Here is a 15619-nt window from a genome sequence, read left to right on the forward strand (position 1 = left end):
TTCTGACTCATTTATATCAGTTTCTGACAATGTTATTCATTATACTATTAGAATAAGGCAATGTTTTTCCCTAAAGGAAAGTAATATGAACATTTCTATTGGATCTTTGTGATGAAGCATTTACTAAGATACTGCTTGTCAGAATTGGAATTCATTACTAGTAATGTAAATGATCAATGCATAAATTTAGTTAGGAGTTTTATTGTATAGTTCTTTCATAGGCATATTACCAATATAAATTTATGTATTTTTAAGTGAATTTATGATGTAAAGAATGTTAGAAAAATATAGAACAGGTATCTGGAAAGTTTGTCTTTATAGAAAGATCTGTTTTTATTTTTGACAATAAATACTCTTTAGTGTGGCTTCTTGCTCAATATCCTAAATTTGGAACATCAATTTCTCATCCTGCATCTTCTACTTTCTTATCAAAGAGCCTGAGGTCATTTGTGCAGCCTTCATCCTAGGACAGTCTGTAATAATGTGCTTGTAAAAGTGAAAGAGATGGAGAATGGTATGAGAAAAGGGAACTGGGTGCTTATTTCTCCAGCAAGAAGGAAAAATCTTTCTCATGCCACTGTTCTAGGTCCTCTGCCTTCTATAGGCAACTTGGCTTCATGAGGGGAAGGACTTTGGAATTGAAACAGATATGGGTTCCCATTTGACCTTGCCCACTCATTGTGAGACTGGAGTTTTGGTTTCTTCATCTCATAGTTGGTTGAACAGTATCTGCCTCTTGGAATCAAAGAGGAACTAAAATAGATTGTAGATGTAAAGTGACTGGTATCTCATAGGACTCAGTCACTATTTGTTGTGTTTTTCCAACAAGGCTCCAAGAACCTGTGAAAGAGGACATGTGAAAGAAAAATGAGGTACCTACTTTATATAGTGGGGCTGGGTTAGTCATTATCATAGTTAAGGTTTATTGAATACTTACCAGCATCAAGTTTTAATTCATTAAATGTTCCCAACAATTTTATAAAATAGATTCTATTATCCTCATTTTAAAAATAAGAAAACTGAGGTGTGTATAAAGGAAGTGATTTTCCCCAAGTCACATGATAGGAGTGGAAAGCCAGGGATAGAACTCAAATTTCACTCTGAAGCCCACACTCTGGTTCACCCTCTGTACCACTTTCCTACACATGGAAAGGTAATGAGCTCTGTAGAAAAGCAGTGAAAACAAGGATTAGGGATGGATGTTAACCAAGGCTAAAGATGTAATATTTACAAGGAGAACTTTGGATTTAGAGAGAGTAAATGAATGAGTTCTCTAAACAAAGGCTTTGCATACTCGTATATGTTTTTGTAAGCAGAGTCTTTTTTTTAAATTTTATTTTAATTTATTTTTTCAAATACATTTGTCTCTGCCTCCCCCCCCACCACTTTCCCTTGCCCCCTCCCTCCTTCCCTCCCTCAGCTCTTCCCCTTTGGTTTTGTCCATGAGTCCTTGCTATATATTCCTTGACTTTCCCTTTTCCTTCCTTTTCCCTGCCCCCCCTCCTTCCCTCTTGTCTCTGTTGATTTCTTTTCCTTTCAGTGTTGTTGGTCTTATTTTCCTTGCATCTTTGTATTGTTGGTTAGGTTCTGCTTATAGGTGAGATCATATGGTATTTGTCTTTCGCCCCCTGGCTTATTTCGCTTAACATAATGCTCTCCAGTTCCATCCATGCTGTCATGAAGTTTAGTAGTTCTTTTCCTCTTTCTGCTGCGTAGTATTCCATTGTGTATATGTACCATAATTTTTTGATCCAATCATCTACTGATGGGCATTTAGGTTGCTTCCAACACTTGGCTATTGTAAATTGTGCTGCTATGAACATTGGGGTGCATACGTTCTTTTGCATTGGTGTTTTGGTGTTCTTAGGGTATAGTCCCAGCAGGGGAATCACTGGATCAAAAGTGTAAGCAGAGTCTTAAGGTTCCATGCTGAGGTGAGAAAGCATATTTGACCTGAAGCTATGGGAAAGGAGGAGGGGTCTTTCCAGAGACCTGAGAAGCTTGCTGAGCTTGGTATGAGCAAAGGGTAGATATAGACTTAAACTATAAGACTGGCTCTTGAAGCATCTATGAGGTGATCTCTTTTCAACAGCTTTGATTTTGTATAATTTGTACTATGGACTTATTTATCTTTGTAATAAACATCATCACAGAGAGGGTATTCTCAGCTCTCATTTCCAGAAAGAACCCACAGGGGAGCTTTGTAAATGTTCTGCCACTTTGTAAATGTTCTGTCCTACCTAAAGAGATTCTAGATGGTGTGAGGTAGGACCAGGTAGTGGTGCCTTAAAGAATCTCAAAGTGACTTCAACTGGAGAGGGAAGATGCTTCAGATGACACGATGGGTTTGAAGTTCCAAGAAGAAGGGCACAAAAAGGGATCTGAGAACTCAGGACTCTGTTTCATCTTTGTACTTCTTCTTAAGTACTGGAGGGTGCTTCTTTCTCTGGACTTTCCCTAGTGTTCTCTGAGCCTTCAGCCATTCACCAAGTACCAGTTTCATGATTACAACCACATCCTCATGCCACTGCACTCACTGAGTGTTGCCACATCCCAGATGAGCAGAGCCAGAGTTTCTCATTCTTGGCTAAAATTTCTCCTAGAGATAAGTCTAACAGCAACTTCCAGCAAGCCAGTTCTAGAGACAATGACTCCTCATCCCGGCAGCCTCTCCAGGGCTGTGAGTAGGCTCATCAGAGCAGGCAGTGTGCTGAGTGGACACACACACCAAGAGGATGTATCTGTTCAGCATTGTTTTTGCATAGCATTGAGCTGGTCAGCGCTTTCCAAATTCTGGTGGCATAAGAATTACTGAGGTTGGGAACTGGATGACAAGTTTAAAAAGTGCTCAGCCCAAGGATCTGAGACCTGGCCTTTCCACAACTTCCCCATACAACAGAAACATTTCACTTGGAGAAATACAGAGTTAAATTCTCTGTGTGATGGAAAGAAGCATACATTTTCAATCCTGTTCTTAAGAGAAGTTCAGGATCATTGAGATGAGTTCTATACTCATATAAAAGTAATGCCCACAGGATAAGATAATGCATGTGAAGCAACTTAGGGTACAAATTTTAAATGACCATAAAAATGGAAAGGGATACTCAGCCTTTGAGCTAAGTGAGGGGTAAAAGAAAGAAGAGAGAGACTGACATGGGCACTATGTGCTGTGGGAAAACTTCATGGAGGAGGCAAGTACTTGAACCAGGAGTAAGGTTGTTGGGGAGAGAGGAAGAAATGCCAAGTGAGATGGAAGGGTGTGGGCAACAATGGAGAGATAGCTCAGAGCTCACCCAACCTACTGGGAACAGTGACTATGCCTCCTGACCAGAACATGGGTTCATTTGGGAAAGCAGGGAGGAGATGGCGGGACTGAACCACAGGAGGCCAGACAGAAAAACAACACTCATTAGTGCTCCTGAAAAATGAGTTCATCTGTGTACTACAGCCTCTCTGTTATTAATTTCAGCATACTGTGATGAACTTATGAAAACACCAAGGATGAACTTATGAAAACACCAAGGAGCATCCACCAGAACACTGGGGACATAGCACCTTGGCACTGATAGGGATAAGACAGAATTTTTAGCCTTAGATATTAAGGTAGGGCAATGTATTGTAAGACCCTGATACTCTTATGGATGCTCAGACTTCAAATGGTGGAATTTCTTTGAACATATGATCCAATATTATCATCTGCATGCTTATAATACTGGTATAAATTTGATTGTGAGAAAAACCACAGTTTGCAGTTCACCAAATGACATCTCAGATCCTGTCTGATCATCAGTATTTCACACTGCAATAATTCCATGATCCACTTAGAATTCATTCTTTCTGTAAGTATTTTACCTTCAGTCACAGTTCTTCCAGTATCATCCAGGAAACAAGGGAAGGAGAGCGTGAGTTCTTTAAATAAAGAGAGCAGTCACATGTACCTTAAATACCAACCATTTTGTTAAAATAGAAATTCCTACAGGGTAGCAACTTAATTTCTCATTTTGATAAATTTATTGTCCAATACCCAATTTGGTTAGTCAGTACCCACACTCTACCAACTTTGAACTGTAAAGACTTAGGAAAACTTTCAATTATTAACAAACTTTTAAAAAGGTGGAAAAAGTTTATATCAGGTAATACTTCAACATCCTGTTTCAAACAATTAGTCTGAAGTTGACATAGGACTATGAGATTGGTTTTACTTTAATTAAAAGCTATTTGGAGTTTTCTCACATTTACTCATTGCAGAGCTTGCCCTAGGGTAGCAATATTTTAAGACTTTATTGTTCCTCTTTCTTATAAAATCTGTTTACATAATTAACTGCCCATGAGATTTAATTAGGGTTTTTTCTTTAGTCTTTTTTTTTGTTTGTTTGTTTTTTGGTTTTTGTTGTGGTTTTTTTTTTTTGCCTAGGAGAGATTTTTAGCAGAAACTAATGTTCCTTTCAACATTGTCAAAGAAAAAAATAGTTAAAAATACTCAAATAGAGGTTAAATACTTTATTCAATTCACTATATAAAGAAGCCCCTCAAATTTAACTCCTTAAGCTGAAGTTAGGTTTAGAATTTTTATGGGGCAGAGAGAAGAGGGGGGTCCATGACTGTGCTCTTGCCCTAGGTTGTAGTTGTCTTTATCTGCAACTGCTCCTAAACTTGTAGTTGAAACTGTTGGAAGATGATGCCACTTTTCATGTCCTTATCTTGAAATGGTTGATGCAATCACATTTTAGCAGTCCTCAGAGAAATTCTTTTAAAAGCTATCTTTGTAAGCCATGTGTGGGAGGGACCAATACAAATTTTTTTTTTTAAAAAAAGGAGAAATATCAGAGAGAGAAAAAAGGAAAGAAAGTTTAAGTATGGAAAACTGGAATCAGTTTTAATTTTTTTAAACATAGAAACATAGGCAAAAAAAATAATAAAAAAAGTGGTAGATCTGTTTTGTATATATTGTAAGAGCTTTTAATGGAAAAACATTTGTATCGATTATAGAAATAAAAATCTAAGAAATATACAAGAACATGAACAAATAAGGAAAACAAATGTGACAGAAAATTGAATATTCTAAAACAACCTTTAGAATTACAATAGTAATGTGTGCTCATTGGGAAAAGTCTAAATCATTGAGAATATATATGACAGAGAATAAGAGAGAGAATATATAAAGAAAGATATACTCACTTTTATGTATAGGTTATTTGCAAATCAGTTATTTATTGTTCAGGTTGTGTTTACTTATGGTAAACCTACAACAGAAAATTTCTGTTAACTAGAACACCTTATTTTTAGGTAGATAGGTAGGTAGATACCAACCATTATGCAAGCATTTTTTTAAAATGTTAAAATATGCCCTGGCCATGTAGCTCACTTGGTTAAGGCATTGTCCTGAGGCACCAAGGTTGCAGGTTTGATCCCCAGTCAGGGCACATACAAGAGTCAATCAAGGAATGAATAAATAAGTGGAACAACAAATTCTCTCCCCCTCTCTTCTCTCTCCTCTCTTCTCTTCTCTTCTTTCTCTTCTCCTCTCCTCACCTCTCCTCTCTTCTCTCTCTTCCCTCTCTCTCTTTCTCTCTCTCTTCCCCCTTCCTTTCTCTCTGGAAAAAAAATACTTTTTTAAATGTTAAAAAGAGATATAAAATGCACTAGACTCATCTTCTTCCCATAATCAAAGAGAAACTAGACAACATATACAAAACAACTGTTTGCAAACATTGGACACTTGGAGGTGTAGGTTTATGATGCCTGAGCACAGAAAGCAAGCAAGATAAGCTCTATGGTGATTTCCCCCCACAATTACTACAAGCTTCTTCAGAGGACCCATGTTTGCTTAGAGTTAAATCCCCAAGAAGCTTCTATGGGCAGCTCAAATTATTGTTAGCTTACACCTTCAAACACAATTTATCCTTGAGCATCTATGCCTCCTCGGAACATGACTTACACAAATTAGGCTTCTCTGCTCCTTTGCTAAGGGCTACTTTTATTACTGGGTACTAACCTGAGTCAAAGTCTATATGAAACTAGTCAATGCTAATTATCACTGATTGATTCATTCAGCTTCTTTTGTTTTATGAAACTCCTGAATACTCAGCATGGAATTCCTTACAGAGAGCCTTCAGACCCCTGGGGTGGCACCAAACTCCTTTCCAGGGAAAGCAGTCTGAGAATAGAAATGACTGAGCACCATGCGAGTCTGACATTGGGAAACTCTCCCTCTTGATTGAACTATGCCACTCTCAGCAAGACTCCTCCCTTCTAAGCCTGCACTCAGACTCTAAGAAAGAGCTGCATCTCCTCCACTTCTTGTCTTTCTATTTCTTCTCTCCATTCATTCCCCCAATTTATTTCAATTAAAGGATCTAAGATTTCAATGAGAAGATTATTAAAAGACGTTTCCTCTAGAGGATGTTTTGTCCAAAAACAATCTTTTTACCTTAGTTGGTAAGAATATATTTCTCGGCTTCAAAATAAGATATAAAATCTGCCTAGATTTTTATCAACCCCACTCCATACTCTTACATTTTAGTTAGTGAATTCTTATTTAATTGAAGAATATGCCTCCCTGTATCACTATGAGAGGCTTGGTTCATAAAGAGCTATATGAGTTCTTAAGAAGAAACTGTAAAATTAAAAGTGTGGTGTCCAAATTCATACCCATTAGGATCACTTCTATCAAAAAAATAAAAATAACAAGTATTAGCAATGATGTGGAGAAATTGAAATGCTCGTTCACTGATGGTGAGAATATAAAATGGTACAGCCACTGCGGGAAACAATGTGGTGGTTCCTCAAAAACTTAAAAATAGAATTACCATACAATTACATGATTCTACTTCTGGGTATGCGGCCAAAATTAAAAGCAGGGTCTTAAAGAGATATTTGTACACTGATATTCATAGCAGCATTATTCACAAGTTAAAAGGTAGAAGTGTTTATCTGTGGAAAATGGATGTAAAATGTGATATATACATACAGTGTATATTCAGCCTTAAAGAGCCTTAAAGACAAAAAGACAAATACTGTATAATTCCATTTACATGTGGTACCTAGAGTAGTCAATTTCATTGAGGCAGAAAGTAGAATGGTGGCTTCCATGGGCTGAGGGGAGTGGATAATGGGGAGTTACTATTTAATGGGTACAGTTTCAGTGTGGGAAGATGAAAAAGTTTCGGAAGTGGGTGGTGGGGATAACTTCACAACAATGCTACTATAGTTAATACCACTAAACTGTACACTTGAAAAATTAAGATGACAAATTTTATGCTATATGTATTTTACCAATATTAAATTTTCCTATAATGTGTTGTTATTTTCAGTATTATGTAATTCTTGCAAATGGTTGGGTTTCTGTATTACTAGAGACCAAGCAGATGTGATCACGAGTGACTCCGTAAACAAGTGGATGTTTTATGAATTTTCCAACATGTACAAGTAAAAAAAAATGCCCTGCCAATTCATAATCACCATGTGTTGTATGATGTTATGAGTGCTTTGTAGAGAGAGAGAAAAATGTGAAGCAAATACTCCATGGGAGGCATAGAGATGTTGAAAATGAGCTCAGGGAGTCCCATTAGAGCTGAGAGTCAGTGGTGTGCTTGGGCCTATGAAGGGGGAATAACCACCATGATGTAATGAAAGACACTTGCAGCTGTGATGTCCTCTTTTATCAAAAAGTATATAATGGATTTTTATGTTTAGTAATTAGAATAAAGTACAGTTGTAAGATCTTTGAGGAATCATCAGGTTGCACCATATTTTGTTATATTGGATATTTCAATGTCTTATTGTTTCTTAATTACAATTTTGCATTCTCATTTTGAAACAAAGTTTTATTTCTTATTTATATACATTTATGTATTGATCCTTCCAGAAGGTAGAGTTGAAGATTCTTATTGACAGCTCAAAGAGAACAAAAGTAATTATCTGCTATATAAGATGCAAGTAGATTTCAGTCAAAGTGTTCTTGTGGTGCTGTTATACTCATATTCTGTGTTCTTATTTCTGAGACCAAGAGCACAAAAGTCATGGATGTTGGGGTTCAGATGGCAATGTTTTTCTAAATATTCTATAAATGCTCTTGTGTATCCACAGTTCCTTCTCATTCCTTCTTTCTCCTTTTGTTTCTCAAAAGCAGAAACTTTGACATCCCTTAGTCTCTACTCCTACTGTACCAATAATCACCTACTATAACTTAATGGTATAAACTTAGTCTTTGTGCTTTTAACTCAAGTAGCTAAGATTGCATTTAAATTCTGCTATATACTAGACACTGCCATCAAGGCAAAATGATGACACATATTCTTTTCTGAAGGAATTACAATGAAACTTGACAGAGAAACAAGCACATAAACTAACAATAATAGAATTTCTGGAGAAGCAGGAGGCCAGAAATTTCTGAGCCAGTTTCTGACTTTCCCTCCCCAGTCCAGCCTCACAACCTGGCAACATCTCACCAATCCTTCAGGGTTTCTCTTTTCTCTTATTTACTTACCTGTTCTTTTTGAATTGTCTCAATATCCAGCATTCTTCTTCCCTACTACCCTACCCAGCATGCATCCCACCTATAGACAAAAAGAGTTTCTGTAACATCATGCTTTCACCAAACTAGCATATCACATCATTATAGTTAGATCAAGAGTGATTTCCTGGAGGACAGGTACTATGATATTACTTTTCTGTGTATTGTCAATATTGAGAAAAAAATCCTGGATTATAGGAGTCTACAATAATAAGTAAATTAAAAACAGTTAGATATTGCATAGCATCTTAGAATTGAAGTGCCCGAAAAAATGTGAAATTTTAAGTACAAACTTCCCAGCTTACCTAGCAATTCTTTCTGTAGTATTTAGATTCTTTGAAAAAAAGAGAAAGAGACCATTTGCAATAGCATGGATGGATATAGAGAGTATTATGCTAAGTTAAATAGGTCAGGCAGAGAAAGACAAATACCACATGATTTCAATTATATGTGGAATCTAGAAAGTAAAGGAAAAAGCAAAATAGAAACATAAATATAGAGGGGAGAGGGGTTAGGTTAAAAAGGTGAAAGAATTAAGAACTACAAATTGGTAGTCACATAAAAGTCCCAGGGATGTAATGTACAGCATGGGGAATATAGTCAATAGCACTGTAATAACTATGTTCAGTGCTATATGAGTACTTGAAATATCAGGGGGACCACTTTGTAAAGTACAATATATGATTGTCTAACCACTATGCTATACACCTGAAACTAACAGAAAATAATATTGAATGTAAACTGTAATTTAAAAATAAAATTAAAAGATAAAAGAGAAAGGAAGAAATCTCGGGCCTTACAATATTTGCATAGCCCTATTAGAAAAAATTTCATATAGAGTACAGTAATCTTTCATTTAATAGCTTCCACCCATGCTTGTATGTTCATGTACTGGTAGTATAAAAATTAACATTGATTCCTCGGTGTTCTGGTGGAACTGCACAAAGGCAGTTTGAAATAAGCTATGATATCAACTGTAAGGTATAAAATGTGGATGTGATACAGTCTTTTATGAAGCACAGAGTTTACAAACAGCTGTGGAAACTACTAACTTTCTGATGAGTCAATACAGGTGTTTTTAAACTAACAATTGATTAGGTATTTATAGAGTATGCACCAGGTGTGGAGTAAAAAGAGTAAGGACTTGGTAGATGAAACATGCTGCTTAGATTAATCCAAAGACCATTCAGCTCAGCTGATGCTAAATCTGAAAGCTTTTGGCTCCATATACTTTATACCAGAAATTTACATTTTAATCTAGGATTGCAAAACAATATTCAGAATGTTCTGCCATGCTGAGACATAACTGTTGTTATCAGGGACTTTTTTCCTTTCTAATACTAACTACAAAAAAAAATTATCTCCTTGGACCTAGAAGAAAAGACCTATAATAAGAGTGAGTTCTAGTATATTTTATTTTTTCTAATAAATTAAAGAAAATTTAATTTCTATGTAGCTTTAAAATTTGTGTTCAGAAACTCACCCCAGTATTATACTTGCCTTGTGATAGAAAATAATACTAAAGTTGAAAGGTTTTATGAGTGAGGGACATTTGGTCTTGGAAGATCTTATATCTCAATCAAGAAAGGTTACATATAAAAGGAAAAAAGTCAAAGGACGTTTACATATAAAAGTTACAAATGATAAAAAGATATGAGGCTCACTTAACATATAAAAGTTTTATTCATTTAGTAGAATTCTTTCTTAGAGGAATTTATATAAAACAAATTTCTAAAAGAATCATATTTTACATAATTTCCCATTATATAATTACAAACACTCTGTTTATATAGTAGAAGGAACATTAAACATTTCAGAATTTAAGAAGGCTTATAAAAGCATACTTCAAAGTAAAACAACCAAATTTCCCATAAATAAAATCAGGCAGATAGAGTATATCTAACAGAAACTCTAGTATACAGTATCTGGTTTTTATGGCTGAATCATAGAACTGTTTCCAATTTCAACACTTGCCCAATAATGTCACTAACTGAATAGCTATACTGAATCCTATTTAAAAAAGTGCTAATTTATCTGTATTTAAGACCATGTTACTACTTACCTGATATTTCAATACAGCACAGTTTAAATAAAGCTGACTGGCAATTAAAATGTAAATTTTTAATAGGTGTGTGAGGATTTGGTATTAGCTAGATTTTAACCAATATAAAGATCATCTGGCTAATGTTGGCATCATATATATACACACATATGATATTAAAAATGTATGTGTTTTATATAAATACATACATTATTTAAAGATGTAGTTATATGTACAGAAGAGTATTAAAATATCTAGAATAAGATCAACTAACCTAGGAAGAGCATGTGAATGTACTAAAAACAAGATTTTTTTTTTGTTAGGGACACAGATATTCATGATATCTTTTGAATATTTCTCTTTATTTTTAAACAGGTTGTTTGGTATCAAATCAGTAATTCAAACAGACTGTTCCAGCACGTGGAAGATCGTGGCAAACCCAGAGCTGTCGTGGCACCACCATGCCAACCCCATTCTCCTGCTAGTGATGTACTACACCCTGGCAACTCTGATCCGCATCTGGCTACAGGAACCTCTCGTAAGGAGAATAAGGGTTTTGTGATCTTGCCTGCAAAATAACCTGGGAACTCCAGGTGAAATGGTTCATTCCCATTAACTGCTCACTAATCAACACTGTATTCCCAAATAACTATAGTGTTCTATTTATAGTGATTTTTTGATTCTACAAAGAGTACTAAGTACACATACTATCAGAAGAAAGACTAGGTTTCCTTTGATGTCAACACATGCTGCTAAAAGAATGGTAGGTGATGAAGAAAATGAGAGTCATTTTAATTGAGCACATACTAAGTGCCAGGCCATATGCTAGACTGTTTATATGCATTGTCTCTGTCAACCCACCACCATTTAACTCTGAAGAGCAGGTTTTGTGCCCATCTTAGAGATGAGGAAAAAGAGGGTAGAGTGGTAAAGTGATCTGAAATCACACACTGACTGAACAGTAGAAATCATTCAAACTAATGTCTGACAGCAAAGATAGGGTCTCAGCGACTATACTATACCCTGTTATCACAGTGACTGGGGATTTCCAAATTTCTTAGACCTCTTGCCTCTAACCACTGGTGGCAAGATAGAACCTAAATATTTGTAAGCAGCTCAGCTGTTTTGATGGTTAAAACATGTTTTGAAGGAGAAAATCTCTTTAATTAAACATTGCTTATTTGTACTTGTGCAGTATCAACAGTGACGTTATACATTATCCGAGGGAAAATCTATTTAGGAAATGTTGAACTGCTTTTCAGACGTTGGCTTTATCATGTTTTCAATCAGTGTGTGTATGTTAATGGGCAATAGATAGTAGAAAAAAGTTAATTTTAAAAGTGCTACTTAATGTAACTGTTTCCTCTTTTCCCAAATACCATGGGTTTTGTGCAGTTTTTTACAAACCTTGGATTTACTAGGCTGTCTTTCAACTGTTTGTGTGTTTTGTAGAAGTTAGACATTTTTATAGTAGATAAAAATTTTACCTAAAAAAACTCAGTGATAAGGCAGTTTATTGGTACATGAGGGAAACAAGTATTGGGTTGGCCAAATAGTCCATTTAGTTTTTTCTGTAGAATAAAAGACACATTTTTCACTTTCACCAATAACTTTATTGATTTGGATATTTTGAGTGGTAGAACATTGATTGTTCTCAATTAAGATCTCAATTTGATCACTATTGACTTCGATTGGTCTACCCGACCATGGAGCATTGTCCATTGAGAAATCTCCAGCACGAATCTTTGCAAACCACTTTTGACATGCTCAATCAGTCACAGCCTCTTCTCCATACACTGCACAAGTTGGTGTTTGTGTTTCAGTTGTGTTTTTACCTTTCTTGAAATAATAAATTATAATATGCCAAAAATGTCGCTTATTTTCTCCCATCTTTGATATTAAAATGGCTACACAAAAGTTTACCAATTTTGATGTTTTTTTAATGCACACTGTCACAATACAATTTAACAAAATTGTTTCTAGTGAAGTTAAAGACATCCAATTGCTACTAGAGGCATCTCATGGGAGAAAAACAAATGAACTTTTTGGCCAACCCAATAGTACAGACAGAGTTGTCACACCTTTCATCCACCACCTGCCAGGGGAGGAGTCTACATGTTAAAAGCAACTTCTAATGAGCACAGCTGGGCTGAAATCCCTATGATCCAGTCACACTCTTAGGTGGGGGTCCTCATTGCTTACTTTGTTCTTTTCTGTCTTCACACCCACAGATTAATCCACTTATTTATTCATTCAGTTAGTCAATCAGTCAGTCAGTCAACAAACATGTATGGAGAGCCAGTGGTCTCAGACACTAACCTGGGGGTTGAGTTGAGAGCAGCAACCGATAGACAAGACCCCCACTCACAGGAACTATACATTCTACGAGAGAAAAAGAGTCCAATGAAGTAAATAGGATCTGAGTCAGATAGTATAATGACACTTGGTAAGATGCATGTGTCCATCCACACCTGGCAAGAATTCCACCTAAGACATGGGGGTCTGTCCTATCTTTCCTCCCATGTGAAATCTCCCAGGGGATGAGGGCCGCAGAGGCCATCAGTGTGCACAGGGCTCTTGTATATCACCTGTCTTTGGGGCCCACTGATGACAGTTACACAGTAACAAAATGCTTTGTAAAGCACTACGTAATCATAAAGAATCTAAATTATTACCTGTTACATGTTTATCCAATTCCCTTCTAAAATTTAAGTGTGCCTGTAAAATCATTTAAAATGTTTATTGTATTTGTTTCCACCACAAAACCACATATGAATATGGATATCTCTACATGCAAGAGTAAAAACATGTACAAAAGAAATTGAAATATATTATAGGAACTACTTCTGAACAATGTTTTACTTTAAAGTATTTGAGTTAACAAGAGTTCTTAGTGTCCTTAGCTTTCTCTGACATCTCAGGCAGACTTGCAGAATAGCAGGCCACTATGGCTGTCATGTTATCACAAGGTGAAAACTGTTACAGCCCCTCAGTCTCCTGAGACATTGGGCTTCCATAGCTGCAGGGTATCTGGGCACAAAGGAAGGCAGCTAGGAAGATAATCTAAGTCACAGCCCACACAGTTAATAGCAGTATTACAAATCACAGTGGCTCTCTGGGAAGCTCTTTACCTGCCCTTCCATTCTAAATGATATCTTTGCTGGGTAGAGCAATCTTGGCTGTAGTCCCTGCTTCCCATGACTTAGAATATTTCTTGCCAGTCCCTTCTAGCCTGCAAAGTTTCTTTTGAGAAATCAGCTGACAGTCTTATGGGAACTCCCCTATAGGAAACTAACTTCTTTTCTCTTGCTGCTTTAAAGATTCTCTCTTTATCTTTAATCTTTGGAATTTTAATTATGATGCATCTTGGAGTGGGCCTCTTTGCTTTCACCTTGTTTGTGCTTCCTGGACTTGCATATCTCTTTTCCTTCACCAAATTAGGGAAGTTTTCTGTCATTATTTTTTTCAAATAGATTTTCAATTCCTTGCTCTTTCTCTTCTATTTCTGGCACCTGTATGATGCAAATGTGAAACTAAAGGAGTTCATTATCACCAAATCATTATTATATAAAATGTTAAAGGGACTTATGTAAGAAAAAGAAGATAACTGTGAACAATAAAATGACAATAAATATCTATCAACAATTGAATCTAAAAAACAAACTAAGCCAACAAGAACAGACACAGAATCATGGATACAAAGAGTATTTTGATGGTTGTCAGATTGGGCAGGGGGGGCGTGTTGTGGGAGAATGGATGAAGAGGTAAGGGGATTAAGAAGTACAAATAAGTAGTTACAGAATAGCCATGGGGATGTAAAGTAGAGCATAGGAAATGGAGAACCCAAAGAACTTACATGCATGACCCATGGACATGAACAATGGTATGGGGATAGCCTGAGGGAATGGGGGGTGCTGGGGGGAGGGGAGCAAAGGAGGGAAAATTGAAACAATTTTAATTGCATAATCAATAAAATATAATTAAAAAACACAAATTCTAAAAAAAAATCACAGTAGCTGGAGGGGCATGGCTCATTGAGGCAATGATGGAAGACAGGTAACCTGATTATATTATAGTTTCATATGATCTAGAACTTTTCATGAAAAATGCCAGCCAACAAATGTTAGTTCTGAGGTAAAAGTCTACAGTACATGTTTGAAAAAGAAAGAGAACCAGGTGTTCAGTCTTAAATGTAATACATGAACTCCTACCTGGCGAGTGTGAATCCCCATCCAGGATGTCTGAGTGTCTCTGTGGGTGCTGGGTGCTGGCACACTGCACCGCAGGAACTGGGTCGTAGGACTCCGCCCCTCCCTCTGCTCCAGTATCAGTGGTATGTTAACGTCCTTTCTATTGGGCCATCTTTGTTGCGAAACCAAACTAACTTCTCAAATGCATTCTGTTCCTTATACCCTCTTTTCATCGTCTCTCCCAGACCAATTGTCTAATTTAAGCCAATGTCTTATTAGACAAGGCTACAGTTTTGTGCATAAGATATAGTCTTACTTAATATTGTGAGTAAGCTCTAGATGATTCTGCCTTTAATAAACTTCTTAATTAAAGATTGTCCATGGCTGGATTACATAGTTAACTGTGCACTTTTCTATGAAAGCTCTTCCTCTAAGAACTATTTGCATAGCTGCTTCCTAGTGTTTAGAATCCACATAGAGAAGCTGGATATTTAACATTAGAGCAGATTCCTGTAATTTATGGGGTTTAACAGCAATCAGGAACATTTAATATTGTTGAGCTTAGCACTTAAAGGACAGCAATTTTTGTCATTTTTAAAGTATCTTGATAATATCTCATATATTGTATATACTAATTTAAAAAGTAATTATACTGAAGCAAAGATGAAAAATTTCACTGATCACCCAGGTTGTTGAGGGAACTGCTCTGGGAGACAGGGCTGGTCCTGTGGGTTATTCTGTGTCTCAGGTGCAGGATGAGAGGAACAAGGAAGAGGACAGAGCCCTGGCTTGTAGCCCCATCCAAATAACAGCTGAGAGGAGGCGGAGCCTGTGGTATGCAACCCATTACCCAACCGACGAGAGAAAAGTAAG

The 15619-nt window shown here is 36.4% G+C and overlaps 1 protein-coding gene across 1 annotated transcript in view; it reads left to right on the top strand.

Moving 5' to 3' along the window:
• PIEZO2 (piezo type mechanosensitive ion channel component 2) overlaps positions 1-15619 on the top strand; it is a 487309-nt gene that overhangs the window by 345015 nt on the left and 126675 nt on the right. The window contains exons 8-9 of the mRNA XM_054587349.1: positions 10932-11094; positions 15495-15614. Coding sequence (XP_054443324.1) covers positions 10932-11094; positions 15495-15614 — 283 coding nt within the window. The remainder of the gene's footprint in view (positions 1-10931; positions 11095-15494; positions 15615-15619) is intronic.

This window comes from Pteronotus mesoamericanus, unplaced genomic scaffold, assembly GCF_021234165.1.
Source record: "Pteronotus mesoamericanus isolate MK-2021 breed Mesoamerican mustached bat unplaced genomic scaffold, CSHL_Meso_final scaffold_118, whole genome shotgun sequence".
Classification (NCBI taxonomy): Eukaryota; Metazoa; Chordata; class Mammalia; order Chiroptera; family Mormoopidae; genus Pteronotus; species Pteronotus mesoamericanus.